The sequence below is a fragment of the Hoplias malabaricus genome, chromosome 6, assembly GCF_029633855.1.
Source record: "Hoplias malabaricus isolate fHopMal1 chromosome 6, fHopMal1.hap1, whole genome shotgun sequence".
NCBI classification, from domain to species: domain Eukaryota; kingdom Metazoa; phylum Chordata; class Actinopteri; order Characiformes; family Erythrinidae; genus Hoplias; species Hoplias malabaricus.
In genome coordinates this window covers 47,881,152-47,904,344 of record NC_089805.1, presented here as the reverse complement: position 1 = coordinate 47,904,344, position 23,193 = coordinate 47,881,152, and the positions used below count along the sequence as shown (strand labels likewise).

Below are 23,193 nucleotides of genomic sequence, written 5' to 3'. Positions count from 1 at the left end.
CATTTTTCTCTTGGTACTTTGACTGTTTGGGATGTAATGTCTATCCACACATAGGCTTTGCCTTAAGGCCTTGTACTTGCAAACTTTGCCTTGTTTAGCCTCACTTGGCCAATCTGCCCTGTTAGACTTTTTTACACCATGTTCTTCATATTTAAGGCTCTCTTTTATGTTAAAATGTTGTCAGGCAACCAGACTAATTAAATGGCATAACATTACGATATAAAATGGCATAATAATAAGAATATAATAATACTGGAAATAACCAGGCATCATGAATATACACATTGACATTCAGTGTTTAAACACACTTTATGAATTAAACTTTACATTTTGGGATATTATATTTGTATTAAACCTTCTGTAAAATCAATTGCGGATACTTGATAATCTGACAATTAAAAAATAAAAATGTCATAGTACATATACCCAAAGTTCATGTTTCTACATATTCATCATGTCATGTGCTATGTTCACAGGGCCATGACAAAAAAAATCCACAGTGACATTTCTTCATCTTTAGGATTCTGATAGTCTTTTATACTGTGTCTTCAATAACACTTTCAGATGTTTGAGACACTTTGACAATTTGGAGATAATGTCCAATGAATTAGGCCAAATAAGCAAATTCTCCACACATTCTATAGTGTCTAATGCTATGTTTATAGGGCTATTGAAAAATAATTCCACAGTAAAATTTCTTCATATTCAGGATATTAATAGTCTGTTATATTGTGTCTTCAGTGAGACTTTCAGATTTTTGAGACTCTTTGAAAATGTAGAGATAATGTCCAATTAATTAAGTTAAATGCGCAATTTCGCCACACATTCTATCATCTCTAATGCTACGTTCACAGGGCAATTACAAACAAATTCCACAGTAAAATTTCTTCATCTTCAGGGTATTAATATTCTGTTATATTGTGTCTTCAGTGAGACTTTCAGATTTCTGAGACTTTTGAAAATAAAGAGATAATATCCAACTTCAGTAACCAATAAGTAACCAACTTCAGTGTCGTGGGTTTTGGAATATTTCTTCTGGTTTTGACCTCGCTGTACATATTGTTTTAAAACTGACTCTCCCCCTCGGTGAGTGATTAGTGACATCGATGACTCAAATACCAGGGTGCTCACTAGAGCTAGAAAATTCGAACATATCACCCCAGTTCTCTCGTCCCTACACTGGCTACCTGTAAAATTTCGCATTGACTATAAAATACTCCTCTTAGCTTATAAATCTCTAAATGGTTTAGGCCCGCAGTATCTTACTGAACTTCTCATACCTTATCGCCCGTCACGTACACTTCGTTCACAGGATTCCCATCTACTCTTAGTTACTCGCATTAAGAAAAACACTGCAGGAGGAAGAGCCTTTTCTCACAAAGCTCCTCAACTCTGGAATAGCCTCCGGTTACTGTTCGGGGCTCAGACACACTCTCAATCTTGGATGGGTTCCCCGTATGAGTCTTGGTTCCTTCCAAGGTTTCTTCCTCGTGTGCTGAGGGAGTTTTTCCTTGCCACTGTTGCCCCTGGCTCGCTAATAGGAGGCTTGGACCCAGATCTCTGTAAAGCTGCTTTGTGACGACTTTTTGTTGTGAAAAGTGCTATATAAATAAAATTTGATTGATTTGATTGATTGATTGATTGAAATACCGCCACATACTAAACGCTACAAACCATTTTGTTAATTCATAACGGTTCTAAGAATTGAAAGTGATTATTTACAGTCTCAAATTCACACAGCAGTTGATAAAAACAAAGAATGCCTTTGATATTATTAGTTTTAGGCGGAGAAACATTTTCACTTGTTTTAACACAGCGACTGTGTTCGTCTCCTAGCAACGGTGCTGCTGTGTGTCACAGAGAGCTGTGCGGAGCAGGGAGGTTTGTTCACGTTATGGTTTTATTCACACATAAACCAAACAGAACTGCAGATTTTCAGACTGTAGTGGAGTATAGGTTGAAATGTAGAAGAGTAAAAGTAAAAAGTTGCCCAAGATGGAAATACTTCAGTAAAGTACTTAAGTATTGTAACAAATTACATTTACTTCATTACTGTCCACCACTGAAAAAGTGAACTAATCAGGCTAAAGTTCGCAGGCGCTAGCACTCGTTCATCAGTAAACAATAACAAAGCTTGGGTTCCACTGACACAAAGTGTTACTCGGAACATTACAACAACACAGCAACCTGAGAAAAGCACTTATTACAAGAGTCGATGTCTAACGCTAAAAAGTGGCTAAATCCGGCTAAAGTTCGCAGCCATAAACCCTGGCTCACTGCACAGTAACTCCCAAAACCACTTTCATAAACAAAACTCATCACTAACTGACACGGTAACACATGAAAAAAAAAAAAAAACGACAACAATATGTTGATACTTACTAGTCCAACACAGAAGAAAGTGTCTGTTTTGTGTAATTTCTCATTAACTTGTGTAAGTTAATGAATGTGTGTAAATTATTGTTTGCATTTTGAAATGTAGAGCTGATATTTAATGAACAAAATGTGGTTTTGAGCAGAAAATGAACTATTTGGCTACTTGTGTGATCTTGTGTTGCTGTGTTAAGAGTTTAGAAAAAAGTATCTTAGTTATTGGTAAAAGCTTGTTAGCAATTATAAAAAACTGTAAGGGTATAATTCACAGCTAGTTGTGTTTAGAGTTTTGAAAATGTGACTACAGATTGGACAAATTGATGTTAGCGACAGTATAAAAATGTATTTGTGGTCTATTTACACTCTGTTTAGAGAAAGTTTAAACTGGAATTCACAGAGAGGCCATAAGTGAATCTATTTTCATGAAGCTACACTCTGTGGTGGTACCCTCAAAGTTTCATCTTCAATATCTTTAGTTTAGGAAACATTTGTACCATATTCTGTAATAATTGTAGATTTTAAAGTTATGTTGATTCCATGTGTCCCATTTCATATCTAGGATTTTTATTATGTTCTTTAATTTTACACAGTTGATTAATGAAATGTTACAGATATTCAGTTCTCCTTCTGAAGAAGAGAAATTAATTTACAGTTTGCAGCACTGACAGAGGGCCAGCAGCACCTCATCTCTGTTAGAAGTGACCCCACATCCACAAAGGGCCACTGTAACCATATCATCAGTGTTATTCATTTCACTAGTGCCTCTACCTACAAACAAAATCACAACAAAAGTATTATATATCAACACTGCCTTGTTCATTAACGTGGACACGTACCTGCTGCAGTCTCCATGAAGCCAGAGATGATCAGTATCACACTCAGAGTCCCACTGAGAAACTTCATCCTGAAAGAACAGTGAAGGTTCTGCTTTACTGGGTTTAGATTTAAAGGAACACAGCACATTAATAAACATTTCTGTAAACGGGTCAGTTTAACAGTGTGGATCATTTCCTACTGCAGTCCCTGGACAGTTACAGGACGACTGACCCACACTCATTACACTACACAAGACATGAATGATCCCTACAACAAAACAGGAGCAGGTCTAAACTGTAGAAACAGCACAGTGCTGCTGTCTGAACTCAACTAAACCAAAGAGGAACTACTCTAAAGATCCACTGACCGTATGGAGCCTGAGGAGTCACTGACTCCACTTTATTAAATTAAACCTGTCTCTAATGAGGTCTGGGTAACACTTTATATTAAATCTACGTGAACTGACAGTAATTAAGTCATTAACTCTTCAGGAAATAATGAAGCATTAAGCATGGACAAATGAATAAGTGGTGTATTAATAAGTGTAAGTTTAATTTACTCAGTGTTAACTGAACATAAAGGTAATAAAGGATTTTTATGTGAATATATCAGGAATTAACATTAATTATGTTGTTTTCACAAGAGACCCACTGTAAATAACCTCAGAATGTTATGAAAGATTTGCTTTATGTGTGTGTGTGTGTGTGTGTGTGTGTGTTTTAGAGTAGTATGTTGAGCTACTAGATGAGTCAGAGTTGTAGGTTCTTTTATAAAAGCCTCATGAAGGGTCAGTACCACAATGACTAGTAAGCGCTGTTCATATCAATTATTCATTTTTACAAGTACACTGCAAAGGTAAGATAATATATCTACCCTCGCAGGTAATTAACTTATTGTAATAAAGCTATGTACCGTATGTGTCCTGCTATAACACTCCTCTGTGGTAACATCAGTGTAACAGACTCAAATGGCAGATTGTTTTTATGAAACAGCAGTAGATACAGATAATAAAATACACTGATGTTATAAAGGGATTTATTAAGATTATTCAGTTCTCCTGCAGCACTATAGTTTTGTTGCATGACTACGGTTGCTAGGCAATTTGACAGGAATTATAGCTTCAATACGGAATTTAATTGTTGTGAGGCAGTCATATACAGGTTGTGTTTTCTACAACAGTTTCACACATTTCAGTGTTATAGTCTCATTCTGAATGGATAGAAATGATAACACTATGGAGAAGATGATGACAGGGTGGAGGTATAAACAGAACACAGGGGACTGGGAAAACAGGGAGGAATATTCCAGAACGCTGTGAGCAGTAGCTGACTGAAAAGAGCACAGACCAAAAACTGTATTTGTTTTCAGGGCTCTCAGCGTGATAAGCTGGGCAGAATGAATGTTATAACTAGAAGACAGAGTCTGCAACAACTGACAGAGATAAAGGGGAGATAGGCCGAGAAGGGTTTTGTAAATCAGCATGTACCAATGAATAGTACGACGGGTGTGCAGTGATGAACAATTTACTGAAGAGTCAGTGATGAGTTTTAAAGGGAGCGTTTGTAGTGAAACGAATTGCTGAATGATAGAGTATATCCAGTTTGTTCAGTATGCTTTTATTGGCTAATCTGTATATTGTGATGGGAAAATGCATACTACACCAATGAGTAATATTGATAATGACAACACAATATATTCAGTGAGTAATTATACTAAGTAATCTTGATTAAATATTACTAATAAACTATTAAGAGACATAGGACATGTTGTGCGTGTAACCTTATTACATTGTGACCCAGGGCACGACCCAGGAGAAACTGTTGGAGGGGGGAACAGAGAGATTAGAATAGGGAAGTAGGTTCCTAGATAGATTTGGAGAAGTGAGAAGTCCAATCAACAAGCTGAAGAACATCCTAAGTACAGCCTGAACTTGACCTAACAGTCTGCCATCATTTTGCTGAAATAGAAGATAACAAATACATGCCAGTTAAGGGAATGTCTGGGTTTGAGAAACGAGACATGATGTAATAACAACCGAACGGTACACATGATGCTTGGTGTACGTGCAGAAGGGGCACATGACAGTAGGGTGTACGTGACTGGAGTCCTATATATACTGCAACAAATGAACTAAATGAATATGAATAAATAAACAAATGAATAAACTAGAGATTGGTGTGAATACTTGACTCTGTGTCTTTGTTGCTCTGATTTCTCCATAACATATTACATCACCGTAATCTAGCATAGGGAGGATAGTCATTTGAACTCAAATTAATTTAGCTGAGTGACTTAAGGAGGCACGCATTCTGTATAAAAAAAACTATTTTAGACTTAACCTTAGACTGTAGCCTACTGATGTGAACTGAGAAAGACATTGTATTGTCTAACCAAATACCTAGATATTTATATACTGTAACCTGATTTATTTTAATGCCATCAGGAGTGAGAATAGTTTGATCTATCTGAGGTACAGAACCCTTCTTGCCAAACCACATAATCTTTGTTATTGCTTAGTATTGGTAGTATTCAAAAGATTCTAGTAGGAGAAAGCTTGCTGAAAACTATCTTGGAGTGAATTAATTACAACCTCTGGAGAGGGGCCAACAGCATAAAGAACTGTATCATCAGCATAAAGGTGAATGGATGAGTTCAGAACAGAGAAAACAATTATTTATGTAAATGGTGAATAACGTTGGGCCTAAAATTGAGCCCTGAGGAACATCTTTCTTAACTGAGGGAGTATCTGAAAGGATTTGCTCCATCTTCACACACTGAACCCTGTATGAGAGGTAGTTTGAAAACCATGCTAGAGAATGATCTGAAACTCCAATGCTGCCAAGCCTATCAATTAGAATCACGTGATTAACAGTGTCAAAATCTTTAGCTAAATCAATAAATATCGCTGCACAATATTGTTTGCTGTCCAAAGCAGAAATTATGTCATTAAGAACTTTAAGGGGGGCAGTTTTGTGGACTCAAAGATAAACCCAGAACCTTTTTGGATTAGAACCACAAAAAGAGAGCTGCTCCTTAAATACTCAGCTTTAGCCTTTCGAACAGCTTGAGTGGCCTTATTTCTAATTAGTTTAAAAACTAAATAATCATCAGGAACTTTAGATCTTTGCACCTTACCACAAGCAGATTTTTTTTTTACTGTAAATGTACTGCAAACTCACAATCAGACCAAGGGCTGATATGGGTTTTTATCATTGTTTTCTTAAAACAGCACCAGATTCATCATAAAACAAGTTCCACGCATCATTTACAGAAGGAATTAGCCTGAATCAAGACCATATTACATTAGACAAATAATATAAAAAAGCTTGAGGATCAAAGTGTTTAAAATTTAATTTATAGTTGATCTGTACCTTTTTACAAGACAGGTTTACACAAGTAGTAAAGAAGCTGTGATCACTAATATCACTGCAGAACACACCAGACTGATACTTATGAGGGTAATTTGTAAGGATAATATCAATCAATAATTTTTCCGGATAATCAAAGACTTCCTCAGTCAGGTCTCCGTTACGACCAAAATATCAGGGCTGGGTCTGTAAACCCAAACTTCCAACAGATCCACTTTTTGGAGTACAGAGAAATCATTGGATGGGTGCTCCCTGCCCCTCCATTTTAACGTTTTTGATGGCAACACATAAAATAACATGGTAGCAGCTTTGAATCATAAACATACCAATAAATGTTTAAACCAAGAATCCTATTCACAATCAATGAGTCAAGATCTCGGTTTTGATTAAAAACCAGCATTTGATTTATAATCAGGAAAACTAACTGACTTGTAAGAATCCCAGACAGTGGCTTGAGTTGAGGAGGATATCAGCACAAAAGACAATAATAAAACAAACTCTAGTGTGTATATTCATACAATGGTACATGCTTTAGTTAACACTGAGTAAATTAACCTCACAGTTATTAATACATAATTTATTCATTTGTTTCTGCTTAATGCTTCATTATTTCCTGACGAGTTAATGCCTTAATTAAAGTCAGTTCACGTACATTTAATATAAAGTGTTACTGAAATCTATATTCAGGAATTTAGTGTATTTATGTGTTTATGAAACATGTGTTTATTTGTAAAATAGAAAACCATCAGAAAATAAAGAGCACATTAACTGTAATATATTTAAGTGTATTTACATCACACAGTGTCAATCACTCACTCTTAATGAGACAGAGCTTCCTCCCGATTCACTTGTGTCTTTCACTGACTCCAGTACAAACCTCCTCTAAACAGAGTGGGAATAGACCACAGTGATGTTCTGACACAGCAGGACAGACCTCGTGTCTCTGAGTGTGTGCTGCTTTACACACAGCACAGTGTACATCCTGCAGTAGTTCAGTTTAGTTACCCCCCCCCCCTCTTTCTCAGTGCACACAAGCAGCTCATGGCTGTCAGCCTGAGTCTCTCCTAATCTTTACAAACCATGCCTCGCTGTTTTCTCCTTAGAGACTTCGATTACACCGAGGACATGCCTCACCCTCATCAGTCCACACCCTCACCCTTTAGAATTGAGGGATATACACTGTGCTAACTTCAAACACATACATACACACACACACACACATATATATATATATAAGATTTAATGTTAAAACAGCTTTCCATAGAGACAAAGCAATATATGGCTTGTGTCTATACATTAACATTAACATTTTAACATTAAATCATGCGACTGGGTTTACATTACAGATATCTGCAGTTAATTTATGACTAGACTAAGATAAATTAAGATATCTCTAATCATATTTTGACTAGGCTTATTTGAATTATCATTAATTACATTTGGACTAGTGTAAATGACTTCAAATTTACCATTGAGTTCAATGGAAGCGTCAAATCAAGATTTCTGAAATGAGTTACTGACTCTCATTAACTTACATTAAAGATATCTTTAATTAAATACGTTTAGTTGTTGTGAGAACACACACGTTCATCCTTTCACTCTCATGTAGCCATCCTTTACAAATCAAGGTCATTTTAAAGCATTATAGTTTTTTTTTAGTCTTGTGTCTAGAGAACTGTTAGAGTAATGCACTGAGCCATGATTCTGTACACTTCTACTGTCCTGTAACTTTCAACTACCAATCACATTGCTGCACCTGTTTTATTATAATTATTGTTTATTATATTGTCACTGTCCAGTGAAAACCACCTCCCAAAATAGTAACTTTACAGGAGAATGAACAAATATATAAAAATACAATGAATAGATAAAATCAATAACAATAATAATAATGACAATCAGACAATCAATCAATCAGTTGAAATAAAAAAACGATCACCTATTATTAAATAAACAAAATACATTCCTATTTATAGTGTTTGGGTGGGGGATCAGTAGTGTGTGGGTGTTGATGGAGTGTGTTTAGGGGGTTATTAATATGTGTGTGTGGGGGGGGGGATTACTGTGTGTGTGTGTGTGGGGGGGAGTGTGTGTCGAGGGTATCACTGCGTGGGTGTGTAGGGGAGTGTGTCGGGGGGTATCACTGCGTGGGTGTGTAGGGGAGTGTGTGTGTGTGTGTGTGTCGGGGGGTATCACTGTGTGGGTGATTTCAGAGTGCTAGAGGGAGTGTGTGATGACTGGTGCTCATTGTCTCTCAGGCGGTGGCATGTTGCCACATATTCAGCGGCGAGAGGCGCTGTGTGTCCTTCTCCGAGGGAGATCTGTAATAATTCTGATTGGGTCAGAATCTCCAGAGTTGGCTGGAGGTTTCTAAGTTTTTGGTTGAAATTTTCTCGAATGATTGTGAATTTTGGGCAGTGGAGGAGAAAGTGCAGCTCTGTCTGGACCTCACCGCTCTCACAGTGACCACACACTCTCCGCTCTCTGGGCCAGGACTTCTTATACCTGCCCTTCTCCACGGCCAGGCTGTGGTCACTGAGCCGGTACTTGGTCAGAATCTGTCTCTGCTGTGGATCTCTGACGGTGAAGAGATACTCTGCCAATTCGTACGGTCTGTTTAGGGTCCGATAGCACTCTAATCTAGACTGGGTTCTGGTGTCATTGTCCCAGTGTTCTAGATAGGCTGATTTACTGTGTTTAATAATGTGGTTCAGTCTGATTGGACTGTGGTCAGCGGCGCTGGACTGAGACTGTGGTGTGTTAGGAGTTAGAGGGTTAGTCAGTCTCAGAACCAGCTGACAGAGGGGACTGGGTTTAGGGCTGAGCTCTTGGGTTCTCAGTGCTTCGTGCTGCAGTGTGTGTGAGTTACTAGATTTTAGATGGAGCCAGAACTTTAGGGCTCTCTTCTGAAGTGGGATGATCAATGGAAATCGGCCTAATTCAGCCCTGCACGCGTTTGTGGGCGTTTTTCTCTGAACTTTTAATATATTTCTGCAGAATTCTGCGTGCAGGGCCTCTGTGGGATGCTTGTCCCATCGAGTGTAGTCGAGTTTACTGAGTGGACCCCAGACCTCACTTCCATACAGCGCAATAGGCGCAATCACACTATCAAAAATTTTGCACCAGATTCTGACTGGGAGGTCTATTTTGAGAAATTTATTTCTGATCGCGTAGAAGGCCCTTCGTGCCTTTTCCTTTAGTGCGATCACTGCCAGATCAAAGCTCCCTGAGGTGCTGAGGGTCAGGCCCAGGTAGGTGTAGTGTAGAGAGTGCTCTAGGGCGGTGTTTCCTAGAGTGAACAGGTGTCTGTTTCTCTGAGACCTGGCTTTCTTCTGGAAGATTACAATTTTAGTTTTGTCCAAATTGACTGTCAGGGCCCAGTTCTGACAGAACTGCTCCAGCAGGTCCAGCTGCGGCTGTAGCCCACGCTCAGTGGGGGACCGCAGCACCAGGTCATCTGCGTAGAGCAGGAATTTAACCTCCGTGTTGTTGAGGGTGAGTCCAGGGGCTGCAGATTGTTCCAGTAACACCGCTAACTCGTTGATGTAGATATTGAACAGAGTTGGACTCAAGCTGCAGCCCTGTCTCACCCCACGCCCCTGAGTGAAGTATTCTGTTCTTTTGTCGCCCAATTTCACTGCACACTCGTTGTTTAGGTAAATGGATTTAATGATGTCATACACTTTACCCCCTACACCACATTTCAGAATCTGATAGAACAGTCCACTGTGCCAAATAGAATCAAATGCTTTTTTAAAGTCAACGAAACATGCAGATATTTTCCTGTTATTGTGTTGGTGGCTGTGTTGCTCAATGAGGGTGTGTAGGGTGTAAATGTGGTCAGTCGTGCAATGATTTGGTAGAAAGCCAATCTGATTCTTACTCAGGATGCTGTGCTCGGGGAGGAAGGCCTGTATCTGGGCGTTACAGCAGAACACCTTCCCCAGGTTACTGCTCACACACACGCCCCGGTAGTTGTTGGCGTCATATTTGGGGTCTCCACTCTTGTAGATGGGGGAAACAAGCCCCCTGTTCCAGGACTCAAGGAAACAGCTTGAAGAACCAGGTTAAAGAGCTTTAGTAAGGCCCTGCGCAGATCGGGGGAGCTGTTCTTCAGCATCTCAGTCCTGATGCTGTCAGGGCCACAGGCTTTCTTAGATTTTAGATTTTGAAGAGCCTCTGTCAATTCTTTTGGGGTAATTTGGTAATCGAGTGGGTTTTGATTATTTTTGATCGCCAATTCTAAATGTTTTAATTTATCGTGGATGTTTTGTTGGTGGGGGTTGAGATTTTTTGATTGAGTGTCTTTAAATAGACTTTCAAAGTAAATTTTCCAAATGTCTCCAATCTGAATGTGTATGTGTTGTTTCTGTTTGTTGTTTATTGAGTTCCATTTCTCCCAGAACTGGTTTTGATTAAGAGAATCTTCCATTTCTGTCAGGATTTTATTATAGTGTTGTTGTTTTTTCAGATATATAATTTTCTTATATTTTTTGAGTGTTTCCTGATACGTTTGTCTTAGTTCAGGTTTTTGTGGTTCTCTGTGTTTTTGATTGGATTGGTGTCTAAGTTTTTTTCTTATAATTTCACGTTCTTCCTCAAACCAGTTTTCTTTCCGGGGTTTTTTCATGCGAGGGGCTGTTTTGGTCAGGTTTGCCTCGATTGCACATTTGTTATATATGTTTTCTATTTGATTTACTGCCAGATTAATATCCCTTTGGTTAGTCTGGAACTCTGTTGTTAGGTATGTGTTAATAAGGTTAGTGATTTCTGCAGAACTAGTTGCAGTGGAGAATTCAGACGCACTGTTGGGAGTCCATTTGTAAACAGGATTAATGTGGATCAGTTTGCTGGACTCCTTAGGTTTCTCTGAGTGGTGAACTCTTTTTAGGAACACATTAATTTGGCAGTGGTCTGATAGTGGTAGCTGTGGTCTGACAGTGAAGGCACTGATGGAGGAGGGGTCCATGTCAGTAATGGCGTAGTCGACTACACTAGCCCCAAGAGCTGAGCAGTAAGTGACGTAACGTATCCGACCGTTAAGCACGTACAGGCCCAGGCCTCGACACAGCTGCACTAACTCCTTTCCGTTCTTGTTGACCACAGGGTCAGGGTTGGTGCGTGTTGTTGCTGTGGGGGTCAGGTGTGGGGAGGCCTTGAATATGTGGTTGTTTCCAGTGCTATCTATAATATCGGGTTCTGATCCAGTCCTGGCATTAAAGTCTCCACACAGCAGCACATTGCCCTGAGCCTGGAAATGGCTGCTCTCTGTGTGGAGGGTGTTGAAGAACTCGCTGTTGTAGTAGGGGGATTCTGCAGGAGGTGTGTACGCTGCACATATGTAAAGGTCCCTTTCAGTGTTAATAATTTCTTTCTTTAACTTTAGCCAAATATCTGAGAGTTGTTTTTTGATTATAGATAGATGAGATACTAGGCTCTCCTTTAAACCAGACAATGACGCCCCCTGAGTCTCGGCCGTGTTTTACATGTGAGTGTTTAAAGGAAGGTAGAAGGATCTCCCTGTAGCCTGAAGGACAGTGAGTATCTGCATCTGTTCGACACCAGGTTTCAAGAAGGATAATTATGTCCTGATTGTTGATTGCCTTAGAAAACTCTGCATTGGAAGTTTTGCTTCCAATGAGAGAAGAATAAAGACCCTGGATTTTCCAGGAGCTTATAGAAAGAGATCTCATCAGTTTTAGTTTGTTGAGGTGTCTGGGTGTTTTCTGCCTTGAACCACCTCTGAGTATGTGAGTGTCTGTGGGGGTGAATGATATCAGTTAGGCGTACTGTCAGTCCTCTGCTCATGTGTGTTTGAGATGGGCGGGGCTCTGCTGGGCGGGGCTCTGCTGGGCGGGGTGTAGTGATGATATGGCATCATTCTGCTCCCTTTGTGAATGGGTGAGGATTTTCCAAGTGTTGCCATTTTCAAATTATTAGCAAAGATTTTTATTCCCTCTAAATCAAGATGTACATGATCGTACAGATGATTGTCAGTCAGAGTCGGGTGGGCTGCTACTCTGACATTTGGGATAGTGGCACAGAGTTTGATGATGTTCTGGTTGATGTGGTTGATGTAGTCTGCAGGAACATCCTTTCTAGGGAGCAGAGTGGAAATCGTGATGACTGCTTCTGGAAATTCTCTATGGGCTTTCTCTACCTTTTTTAGGGCATCTGCCACGTTTTCTCTTTTTTTTCGTAGGTCATTTGTACCAGTGTGAATAATGATGTTCTGGGGGTCATGCAACATGGACTCACAAAGGAGCTTCACTGGACTGTCTGTAGTTGGACACCAGAACTTTACTACTCTGTGAGTGGGAAACAGCTTTCTGTAGTGCAGGAATTTACCATTGGAATCAATGATAACTCTTGGGGGGCTGTGCTGGTGTGGGTCTCTCTGTGATCCTCTCCTGTGAGAGCTTGGGATTGGAAGGCTCTGGGACTGATGGGCTGTGGCTGGTGGGCTGAGTGGCTGTGAGGCTGGTGGGTTGGAGTAGGCTGGGTCAGGTGGGCTGTCTGTCTGAGTGGGTGGGGTGTTGGAGCTGGCTTGGGCGGGGTGAGTGGCTGGCTGGGGGGCCGGTGGACTAGGGTTATATTTGACTTGCTCTGCTGGACCGGCTGCCTGAAGGGCTGTTGGCTCGGAGTTGGTTTGAACTGGAGGCTGGCCTATCTTTGGAGCTGGGGGTGTGCTCTCTGGTTGTGAGCCTGGTGATAGGCTGTGGGGCAGTAATGGCTCTGCTGAGATTGGGCGGGCTAGGTGTTGCTGGAGGTTACTGATCAGAGTGTTCTTCTGTTCTAGTTGTTTTTTTATTGTGTTTAATTCTTTTTCTAGGAAATTGTTTCGTTCTTTTAGTTCAGTCAGGTGCGTTTGCAGGTTTGTTATTTTTGTTCTGTTTTCCTCTTTAAACTCTTTCAGCTCATCTCTCAGTTGCTGGATCAAGTCATTTTCTTGTAGTTTGTTTTCCTTAAAGTCTATAATTTCCATCTCTAACAAGGAGAGGCACTCCTGGATGCGCTGTACAGACACTGCAGCTCTGGGTGTGTGTGGGGTGTTGGCTGTGCGTGGGGTCGGGGGGAGGGGCGTGGGCAGCTGTGGCTGAGTGAGGAGCCAGTGTCGTGAGTGGGGTCATGGGCGGAGCAGCTGTAGGAGGGGCTGTATGGGGCTGCTGCTCTGCTGCTTTTACCAGGAGAGAAGACTTCTCTCTCTCAGCTAGTTCCTTCAGTTTAGGAAAGTCTTTTTCGAACTGTTGAAGTCTTGTTTCTGAGCCTTGGACCATTACAGTACCGTTGTTGTAGAGGTTAATAGTGAATTTTGGAGTTATGTCCAAATAAAGCTGCCTCATAGTTTTGTTTCCAGCCATTTTGAGGTCCTTCACAGCGGAGCGGAGGGCTGTGTGCCAGGCGCTGGGGTTGTCTGTATAAAACAGCAGGTCTGTTTTTACCTCTTCCCCGTGTAGAAACATGAAGTCTGCTTTTAGAGTCTCTGGAGAGTCTCTGAGAATTTTAGTTTTAAACGTTTTCCTCGCAGTGTCACTGCTAACACTGGAAGGGTAACTGATGGCCAGGCGGCTGAGGCTCCTCCCCTCTGACATTTCAAATGTATCAACGTCCAACCGACTGAGCTCCTTTAGCTTTAGCTTTAGCTTCTGTGACAAGAGCGGTTGATTTAAACAGAAGAATGAAGGGCTTACCTCCTATAAATTTCTTCAGTTTATTAATTTTTCTTGTCTTTGATATATCCTGGGTTTGGAAGTCCTCAGATTGTGTTTCTTTTGTAGTTGTGGTTCTTCAGAGCACCTGTTGTTTGTATTCTTGCAAGTTTGATAGCTGTAGCTGTTAAGTTATTTTTTAAAGTCCTTTTTCACCCCCAAAAAACGGAAAAAAGATGTTTCATATGTCACCTAATGTTTAAAATTTGAAAAATGTTCTTCTTCTCTATATACTTTAACTTATTCAGAGCACATATTTCTGCTGCTGAACTAACTCTCTCTCTCTGACCACAGTCTTTACACACAGCACAGTGTACATCATGCAGTAGTTTAGAGTCTGGAGCTCTCTCTCTCTCTCTCTCTCTCTCTCTCTCTCTCTCTCTCAGCACAGTGTACATCCTGCAGTAGTTCAGTTTAGTTACCCCCCCCCCCTCTTTCTCAGTGCACACAAGCAGCTCATGGCTGTCAGCCTGAGTCTCTCCTAATCTTTACAAACCATGCCTCGCTGTTTTCTCCTTAGACACTTCGATTACACCGAGGACATGCCTCACCCTCATCAGTCCACACCCTCACCCTTTCCTCATCACCCTTTAGAATTGAGGGATATACACTGTGCTAACTTCAAACACATACATACACACACACACACACATATATATATATATAAGATTTAATGTTAAAACAGCTTTCCATAGAGACAAAGCAATATATGGCTTGTGTCTATACATTAGCATTAACATTTTAACATTAAATCATGCGACTGGGTTTACATTACAGATATCTGCAGTTCATTTATGACTAGACACAGTTCTAAATTAAGATATCTCTAATCATATTTTGACTAGGCTTATTTGAATTATCATTAATTACATTTGGACTAGTGTAAATGACTTCAAATTTACCAATGAGTTCAATGGAAGCGTCAAATCAAGATTTCTGACTCTCATAAACTTACATTAAAGATATCTTTAATTAAATACGTTTAGTTGTTGTGAGAACACACACGTTCATCCTTTCACTCTCATGTAGCCATCCTTTACAAATCAAGGTCATTTTAAAGCATTATAGTTTTTTTTTAGTCTTGTGTCTAGAGAACTGTTAGAGTAATGCACTGAGCCATGATTCTGTACACTTCTACTGTCCTGTAACTTTCAACTACCAATCACATTGCTGCACCTGTTTTATTATAATTATTGTTTATTATATTGTCACTGTCCAGTGAAAACCACCTCCCAAAATAGTAACTTTACAGGAGAATGAACAAACCTTACATCCTGCAGTAGTTTAGAGTCTGGAGCCGTTCTGTCCTCAATCATCCACCACAGAGTCTGTGCTGATCAGCCACGACGTAACTGACCACAGTCTGCTCTCTCTCTAACTGACCACAGTCTGCTCTCTCTCTACATCTCTCTCTCTCTGAGGTGATCTGAGGTAGAGGCGCGTGGTGAGAGCGTTTCTGGGCTGTAATCTATCTTTGATTTTCTTTCACGATAGAGTTTATAGTGATTAAATTTGTTTCAATTTGCTGTGGTGAGGTATAGTGTGTTACTGTGTGAGGTGGTGAGGTTGTTTGGGGGTTTGGCTGCGGATTTCGCGGCGGTGTGTGGAGATGGCGTCCCTCCCAAGCGAGAGTACGCCGTCTCAGTCGCTCCGTCGCGGGATCAGGTGCGAGCCGGGACCCGGAACCTCAGTGGTGGAGGTTCTGGTGGGGGTAGGGGAGCAGATCGGTGATGAGAACATTGTTTCGGCGTCGAAGATGAACCGAGCGGTGGTGGTTTTCCTGGTGAATCAGGGTTTTGTGAATCGATTGGTGGAAAGTGGAGTGTGGGTGAGTGGAGTGTTTCTTGCGGTGACGCCGGTTGTTGCGATGTCGGTGAAAGTCACGGTTTCTAATGTCCCGCCGTTTATTCCGAATGCGGTTATTGAGCGCGAGCTCTCCCGGCTCGGTAAAATAGCAAGTGGGTTTAGGATGGTTCCGCTCGGGTGTAAAATTGAGTCTCTTAAACACGTTCTGTCGTTCCGTAGGCAGGTGTTTATGTTTTTGAACGTACCGACGTTGAATGTTTCGTTTAGAGTTTGGCACGAGGGCAGGTCGTATATGGCTTACGCTGCCACGGGGAGTCTGAAATGTTTTGAGTGTGGGGATATCAGACATAAAAGACAAACGTGCCCACACAAGGCTGGTGGAGATGAGACGGCGGGCCCCAGTACAGCTCCGTCAGGGGAGGGTAGTGAACGAGGCCCTGGTGAGCAGAGGGAAGGCCGGGACAATAGAGAGAGTTCTTTGGGGGCTGGTGGTGAGCAGCCTGGAGAGACGAATGGCCAGAACAGTGACACTGAGACAGAGCTAATAATGAACGGGTCTCAGGAGCCTGGGACTAGTGCACAGAGGGAAACCTCAGGGATGGATGAAGGTGAGGAACAGGGGAGGGTAGAGCGGGAACCTGTGCAAAAGAAGATAATAGGGATGGGGGTGAGGGTGAGAAAGGAACCGGTGCAGGAGGAGGTTACGGGGATGGATGAAGGTGAAGAACAGGGGAGGGTAGAGCGGGAACCTGTGCAAGAGAAGATAACAAGGACAAGGGTGAGGGTGGGAAAGGAACCGGTGCAGGAGGAGGTTACGGGGATGGATGAAGGTGAAGAACGGGAGGGTAGAGCGGGAACCTGTGCAAGAGAAGATAACAAGGACAAGGGTGAGGGTGGGAAAGGAACCGGTGCAGGAGGAGGTTACGGGGATGGATGAAAGTGAAGAACAGGGGAGGGTAGAGCGGGAATCTATGCAGGAAGAGGTTTCAGAGATGGAGGTGAGGGTAGAACAGGAGTCTGTGATGGAGGACGCCACAGTGGTGCCTCCTGCAGTAGAGGTGGTTGCTGATAGAGAGGCGGTAGGGGAGGAAGATGCCTGCTCTGTGTTTTCTGGTGTTTCTGACCTAGGGTCTCAGTGTGAAGAGTCTGATCTTTATTCTCTTCAGGAGATTCATGTTTTTTTGGATGAGACGTTTGGTAGAGCGGTAGAAGTCAAGGATGTTTTCCCTGATGTAGAGAAGTTTGTCACTTCGGTCGTACGTATTCAGAGGACTGTAGGGTATATGACGTTCTCAGTGGAAAAAAAAAGAGGTTTCGACTGAAAAAGATTTTAACGAGAATATGGAGAGGTAAAGGTCCTAGCTCCAAGAAAAAATGATTAGGAACACACTGCACGGGGTGTATCCTTTGCTCTTGGTGCTCTTACTAGGCCTGTCCTCCTTTATCTTTCTTTTTATGGAGCTGCTCAGGGTGGGTTCTTTAAACATGAACGGTGGTAGGGACAGGAATAAGTTGGGGGTGCTCTCTGAGATGATTAGTGTTAGAAAGATTAATGTAATGTTTTTGCAGGAGACACATTCGACTAGTGATAATGAAATTGATTGGGGTTTGTGGTGGAAGGGACATTATGTACTTAGACAGGGAACTAATATAAGTGCAGGGGTGTCTATTCTGTTCTCTGAATCACTGGCTGTAAATATTTTATCAAGTACAAAGGTGGTGAAAGGCAGAATGTTTTTCTAAGTTACTGGATGCACTTTCAGGTTACGATGAGACTGGTACTTGTGTGGTAATGGGAGGGGACTGGAACTGCACTAAGCAGTTCACAATAGACAGGAATGGAGAAGAACCTCATAAAGCCTCTAGTGAACTTCTTACTGACTTGCTTAGTAAATGTGAGCTGGTGGATGTGTGGAGGGAGAAGAATGAAGGCGTGAGGCAGTACACATGGTTTAAAGTGAGGGAATCTAGAATGTGTGGAGCTTGATTGGACAGGATCTATGTGAGTAAATGTTTTAATAACAGAGTGGTGAGGGCTGGGGTGTTTCCGGTGGGGTTCTCGGATCATCACATAGTCACTGTAAAGATTAGTAGGGCGTCCACATTCCGTGCTCAGTATTATTGGCATTTTAATGTTAAATTATTGCAAGATAAGAGTTTTTTTGTGGGAAGTTTTTATTGTTTTGGGACGAGTGGAAAGCCCGGAAATGTTGTTTTGAAAACTTAAGGCAGTGGTGGGATGTAGGGAAAGCACAGATAAGAAATTTTTGTCAGTGTTATTCTGCTCATGCTGCATCATCTGTCCGCATGGCTGTGAAGAAACTGCAGAAGGACATTGGAAGTCCACACCATTGTCCTGAGACATCAGTCTCTCCAGACTCTCAAAGACAGCTGGCGGACAAAAAACAAGAACTTACCTGCAAGACCAGGTTGGTGCCTTAATACGGGTGAGGATTAGTTCCATTAAAGGCATAGACGCTCCAAGTGCTTATTTTTTTAATTTGGAAAGAAGGACAGTTCAACAAAAGCAGATGGTCTTTTTAAGGCGCACCGACGGAACAGTGACGTTTAATCCAGCGGAGATGAGGAACATGGCTGTGGAGTTTTATTCTGAGCTTTATGAGGCCAAAGACTGTGACGTGGTCAGTGCAGAAGATCTTCTCCAAGACCTTCCGCAGTTAAGTCCTGAGCAAAGGAGGAAGCTGGACACCAACATTTCCTTTGAGGAACTTACTGCGGCAGTGAAGCAGCTGTCTGCGGGACGTTCCCCCGGAGTGGATGGACTACCTGCTGAGTTTTATCAATGTTTCTGGACATGTTTGGGGCAGGACTTTTATGAAGTGATCCAGGAATGTCTACAGACTGGTCTACCAGCTGCCGGAGAGCCGTGCTGTCCCTTCTTCCCAAGAAGGGTGATCTTGGGCTTTAAAAAACTGGAGACCTGTTTCTCTACTGTGCCTGGACTACAAAATACCGTCTAAGTGCTTGGCTAACAGACTAAAATGTTATCTGGACTCTGTGATTTACAAAGACCAAACGTACTGTGTGCCTGACAGGACGATTGTGGACAATTTGTTTTTACTGAGAGATGTAAATGATTTTAGTTTAATGAATGATGAGAGACTGGGGATTTTGACTATAGACCAGGAGAAGGCCTTTGACAGAGTGGATCACAGATATCTCTTTAAAACTCTAGCAGCGTTTGGATGCGGGGATGGGTTCATATCTTGGCTAAAACTTTTGTACAGTGAGGCGTCTGTTATGGTGAGGGCAGGTGGGGCTCTGAGCGTGAAGGTGCCGGTTCAGAGGGGTATGCGGCAGGGCTGTCCACTGTCGGGTCAACTGTACAGTCTGGTTATTGAACCTTTGCTCTGTAGACTGAGAAGAGATCTGAAGGGTGTACAGATAACGCGAGATCTTTGTGGATTGAGAATTTCCGTGTCTGCTTACGCGGACGATGTCACAGTTCTGGTCACAGCTCAAGCGGACATAGAGGTAGTGAAGAGAAGTCTGAGAGTGTATGAGGAGGCCTCCTCTGCTAAAGTGAACTGGGGTAAATGTGAGGGGTATTTGATTGGTCGCTGGGCTGACTCTGAAGTTCCTCGACTCCCGGGAGGGCTAAACTGGGGAAGAGAAGGTTTAAAGGTTTTAGGAGTGTTTTTAGGCAGTGTTTTATTTCAGCAGAAGAACTGGGAGGGTATGCTGGATAAGGTGTCTGCCCGATTGTCTAAATGGAACTGGCTGTTACCACGATTGTCGTACAGGGGGAGAGTGCTGGTAGTGAACAACTTGGCCGCCTCCACACTGTGGCACAAGCTGATGGTTTTAGATCCTCCTGCAGAACTGATAGAAAAGATACAGAGGAAATTTGTTGATTTTTTTTGGAGTGGCCAGCACTGGACTCAAGCGGCTGTACTGTTTTTACCAGTGGAGGAAGGAGGACAGGGTCTGGTGGACATTCAGAGCCGAGAGAAGGCTTTTCGACTGCAATCAATAAAGAGACTGCTCTACCAGCGTGATCTGCCATGGACTCGGGTTGCTGATAAAATCCTGCACTGGGCAGGAGACCTGAGTTATGACGTTCAGCTGTTCTAGATTAGACTGGCCAAGGTCAGTCTGTCTGCTCTGACTCCTTTTTACAGATCCCTTCTCCGAGTCTGGAACAATGTCCTCAAAGTATCCAGAGAGGTCAGCAACATAGGAGAGTGGGTCTGGGAGGAACCGCTGTTGTATAACCCACTGTTACAGACTGGAATGCTGTCTTCAGCAAGTGTGCGAGCGAGCTTAGTCAGGAAGGGGTGCACTAAGCTGAGGCACCTCTTGAACATCACGGGGTGGAAGAAGGATGCAGAACTCACAGAGGTGACTGGGCTACACTCGTCCAGGGTGGCCTCTCGTCTGAGGGAGGAGGTGGAGTCTGCTCTTCCCGAGGGCTATAAAGAGTTGTTAAGGAGAGGTGGGGCACAGGACCTAAGGACAGGAGCACACTCTGCCCCGAAGTAACGGTGGAAATGGTCATTCGGGAAGAACCAGGAGAGGCGGGAGTCCTGGCAGGTTCCCTACTACAAATCCCTGGACTGGTACAGTTTGGAGCAACCCCGAGAAAGGTTTTATATTACACCTGCATCAGGGCGACACATAAATCGGTTCTGAAGCGGCAGAGACTGTCGAGGTGTCTGGAGTTGTTTGGACCAGACTTCCCCCTGAGGGACAGGTGGAGGTCTCTGTATAAACCCCCTATAGAGAAGCGCTCAGCTGATCTGCAGTGGAGGATTATTCATGGGGAAATAGCTACTGACAGACATGTGGCACACCTTAACCAGTCTGTAGTGGGACAGTGTAGATTTTGTGGTGAGGGGGAATCTATCGAGCACCTGTTTTTACGCTGTAACAGGCTGGTTGATCTGTTTTTGTTTTTAAAGCAGTGTTTTAATGCTTTTCAAGAGGAGTTCTCTGAAAGAGTTTTTATCGCAGGTGTGAAGTACCGAGCGAGGGCACGAAGAAAACTCTGCCTTTTGAACTATGTCATTGGGACAGCGAAGATAGCAATCTGGAAAACAAGAACGAACAAGGCTATAGGGGGCAGTGTAGATCCTGAGTGGATGCTGAAAGGCCTGATGGCAGGGAGGATCAGAGTAGAGTACGAGTATTTTAGATTGGTGGGTCATATGGAGGACTTTACGGCGATGTGGGGTTGGGGGGATGTGCTGTGCTCTGTAGGAGATCGCTTGGAGCTGGTGATGAAGATTTGATTGGTGTGTAAATGGCAGGGTTGTTGTGAGGGTTGACCGAGGGATGAAGGGGAAGGTTTCACTGTGAATGTGGATGTTCTTTGGGGAAGATTGCTGCTAATGTCTTAACTCTTAAAGAATTGTTGTTATTTATTTATTTATTTATGGAATATTGATGGTGTATAAAGAGAATAAGAATCTTTATTTAGCAGTTTATTAATTTGAACTTGTGTTGAATGGTGTAAGGTCAACTGATGTCTAAATAAAGTTCTCTTAATTCTCTCTCTCTCGGACCACAGTCTGCTGTCTCTCTCTCTCTCTCTCTCTGACCACAGTCTTTACACACAGCACAGTGTACATCCTGCAGTAGTTTAGAGTCTGGAGCCGTTCTGTCCTCAATCCTCCACCACAGAGTCTGTGCTGATCAGCCGCGACGTAACTGACCACAGTCTGCTCACTCTCTACCTCTCTCTCTCTCTCTCTCTCTCTCTACATCTCTCTCTAACTGACCACAGTCTGCTCACTCTCTACGTCTCTCTCTCTCTCTCTCTCACTGACCACAGTCTGCGCTCTCTCTACATCTCTCTCTCTCTCTCTCTCACTGACCACAGTCTGCGCTCTCTCTACATCTCTCTCTCTCTTTCTAACTGACTGTGACGTCACTGGAGGTGGGGAACTGAGACACAGCCGCACTGCCTTTTTAACTCTTTATTAACTGCACCCTAACAAGGGCGTAGGGAACAGAACAAGTGTCCAAAGCAGTGTTTGGGCTTTGTGCAGTGACCCACTGAGCCCTTATCCACTGTCACCCGACTCTTCCACACACACACACACACACACACACACACCCTCCCAGCCCTCAGCCTGACTCTCACACACACATTTCAATATCAGTCCCACTGTCCATCACAGAGCTGAGAGCAGTGACCTGTTTCTGAATCAGTCTCAAAGTCTTCAGTTAGAAAAGCTCACATTCAGCTGAATCAGGAAATCCAGAGCTACACACAGAACACACACATCAGCTCATACACACACTCACACCATCTCTGCTTCTCCCAGTCCACTGTAAAAGTGAATTACACACCTGTACACACTCCGCTTCTCCACTGGAGTCCAGGCTGAATGATCATCTGCTGCACTTTCCTTTTCTGTACAAAGAGAAACCAGTCAGAAAACATCACTCACATTATATCACAAGTCCTTGTCACACCTTGCTCACTGGTGAGGGTAGTGTGTCTCAACAAGGTTATGGGTTAAGAAAATAAATAACTATAAATTAATTAAATGATGGCAAACCACAATAGCACCTTCAGTGCAAGGGTGCTTTATTTAGTGAAATGTGAAAAAAAAAAAAAGAAGGAAAGAAAATAAAAACAAGTTACAAATTACATACAGGGGATTAGAGGGAACAATCTTTTCTCTTCCAATATAAAGATACTTTCTCAGCACAACTATTCAGCCAACTCTCCAACATTCACTCCCCCTTCTGTCCTCAAAATGAGTCCTTATATAAACCCCTAGTGGCTTAACTAATTCAGTACATACCACTCCTCCTCTTCTACAGGGGGACACAGCTACAATCAAAGGAAAATACAAAAAAAACATGCAGTTGTACTCTGCAAAACCCTTGTTCAAAAAGTGACTACTTGATACGAATCAAACTACAAACACACATCATAAATCTAAAATGAAAATAAAAGAAAAATATTTCCAATCATACAACCCCCCCCCCCCCTCAAATGGACCAATCCAACCCGACTCCAACAGGCAGGTCTGAATTTGCTCAGGCACTATTTAAGGACACCTAAAACTCAGCTTGGGCCTTTTTTTGAACAGGAAGGTGCAGTAAGTCCTGTGTAAGTATGAAATATCTGTTTTACAACTCAGTAG

The 23,193-nt window shown here is 42.4% G+C and overlaps 1 protein-coding gene across 2 annotated transcripts in view; it reads right to left on the bottom strand.

The window, feature by feature from the left end:
• LOC136699115 (myelin-oligodendrocyte glycoprotein-like) overlaps positions 1-18,569 on the bottom strand; it is a 32,983-nt gene extending 14,414 nt beyond the window's left edge. The window contains exons 1-2 of one of the 2 annotated variants that reach the window (XR_010803609.1): positions 7,374-7,445; positions 3,210-3,277 (exon numbers count right to left, since the gene is read on the bottom strand). Coding sequence is in view for 1 of the 2 variants with exons in the window: in XM_066673576.1 (XP_066529673.1) it covers positions 3,210-3,277; positions 18,490-18,545 (124 nt within the window). In the remaining variant the exon portion in view is untranslated. Of the gene's footprint in view, positions 1-3,209; positions 3,278-7,373; positions 7,446-18,489 lie in introns of those variants that run through there. The other variant, XM_066673576.1, reaches the window with a different exon arrangement.
• Between the last annotated feature and the right edge of the window lie 4,624 nt (positions 18,570-23,193).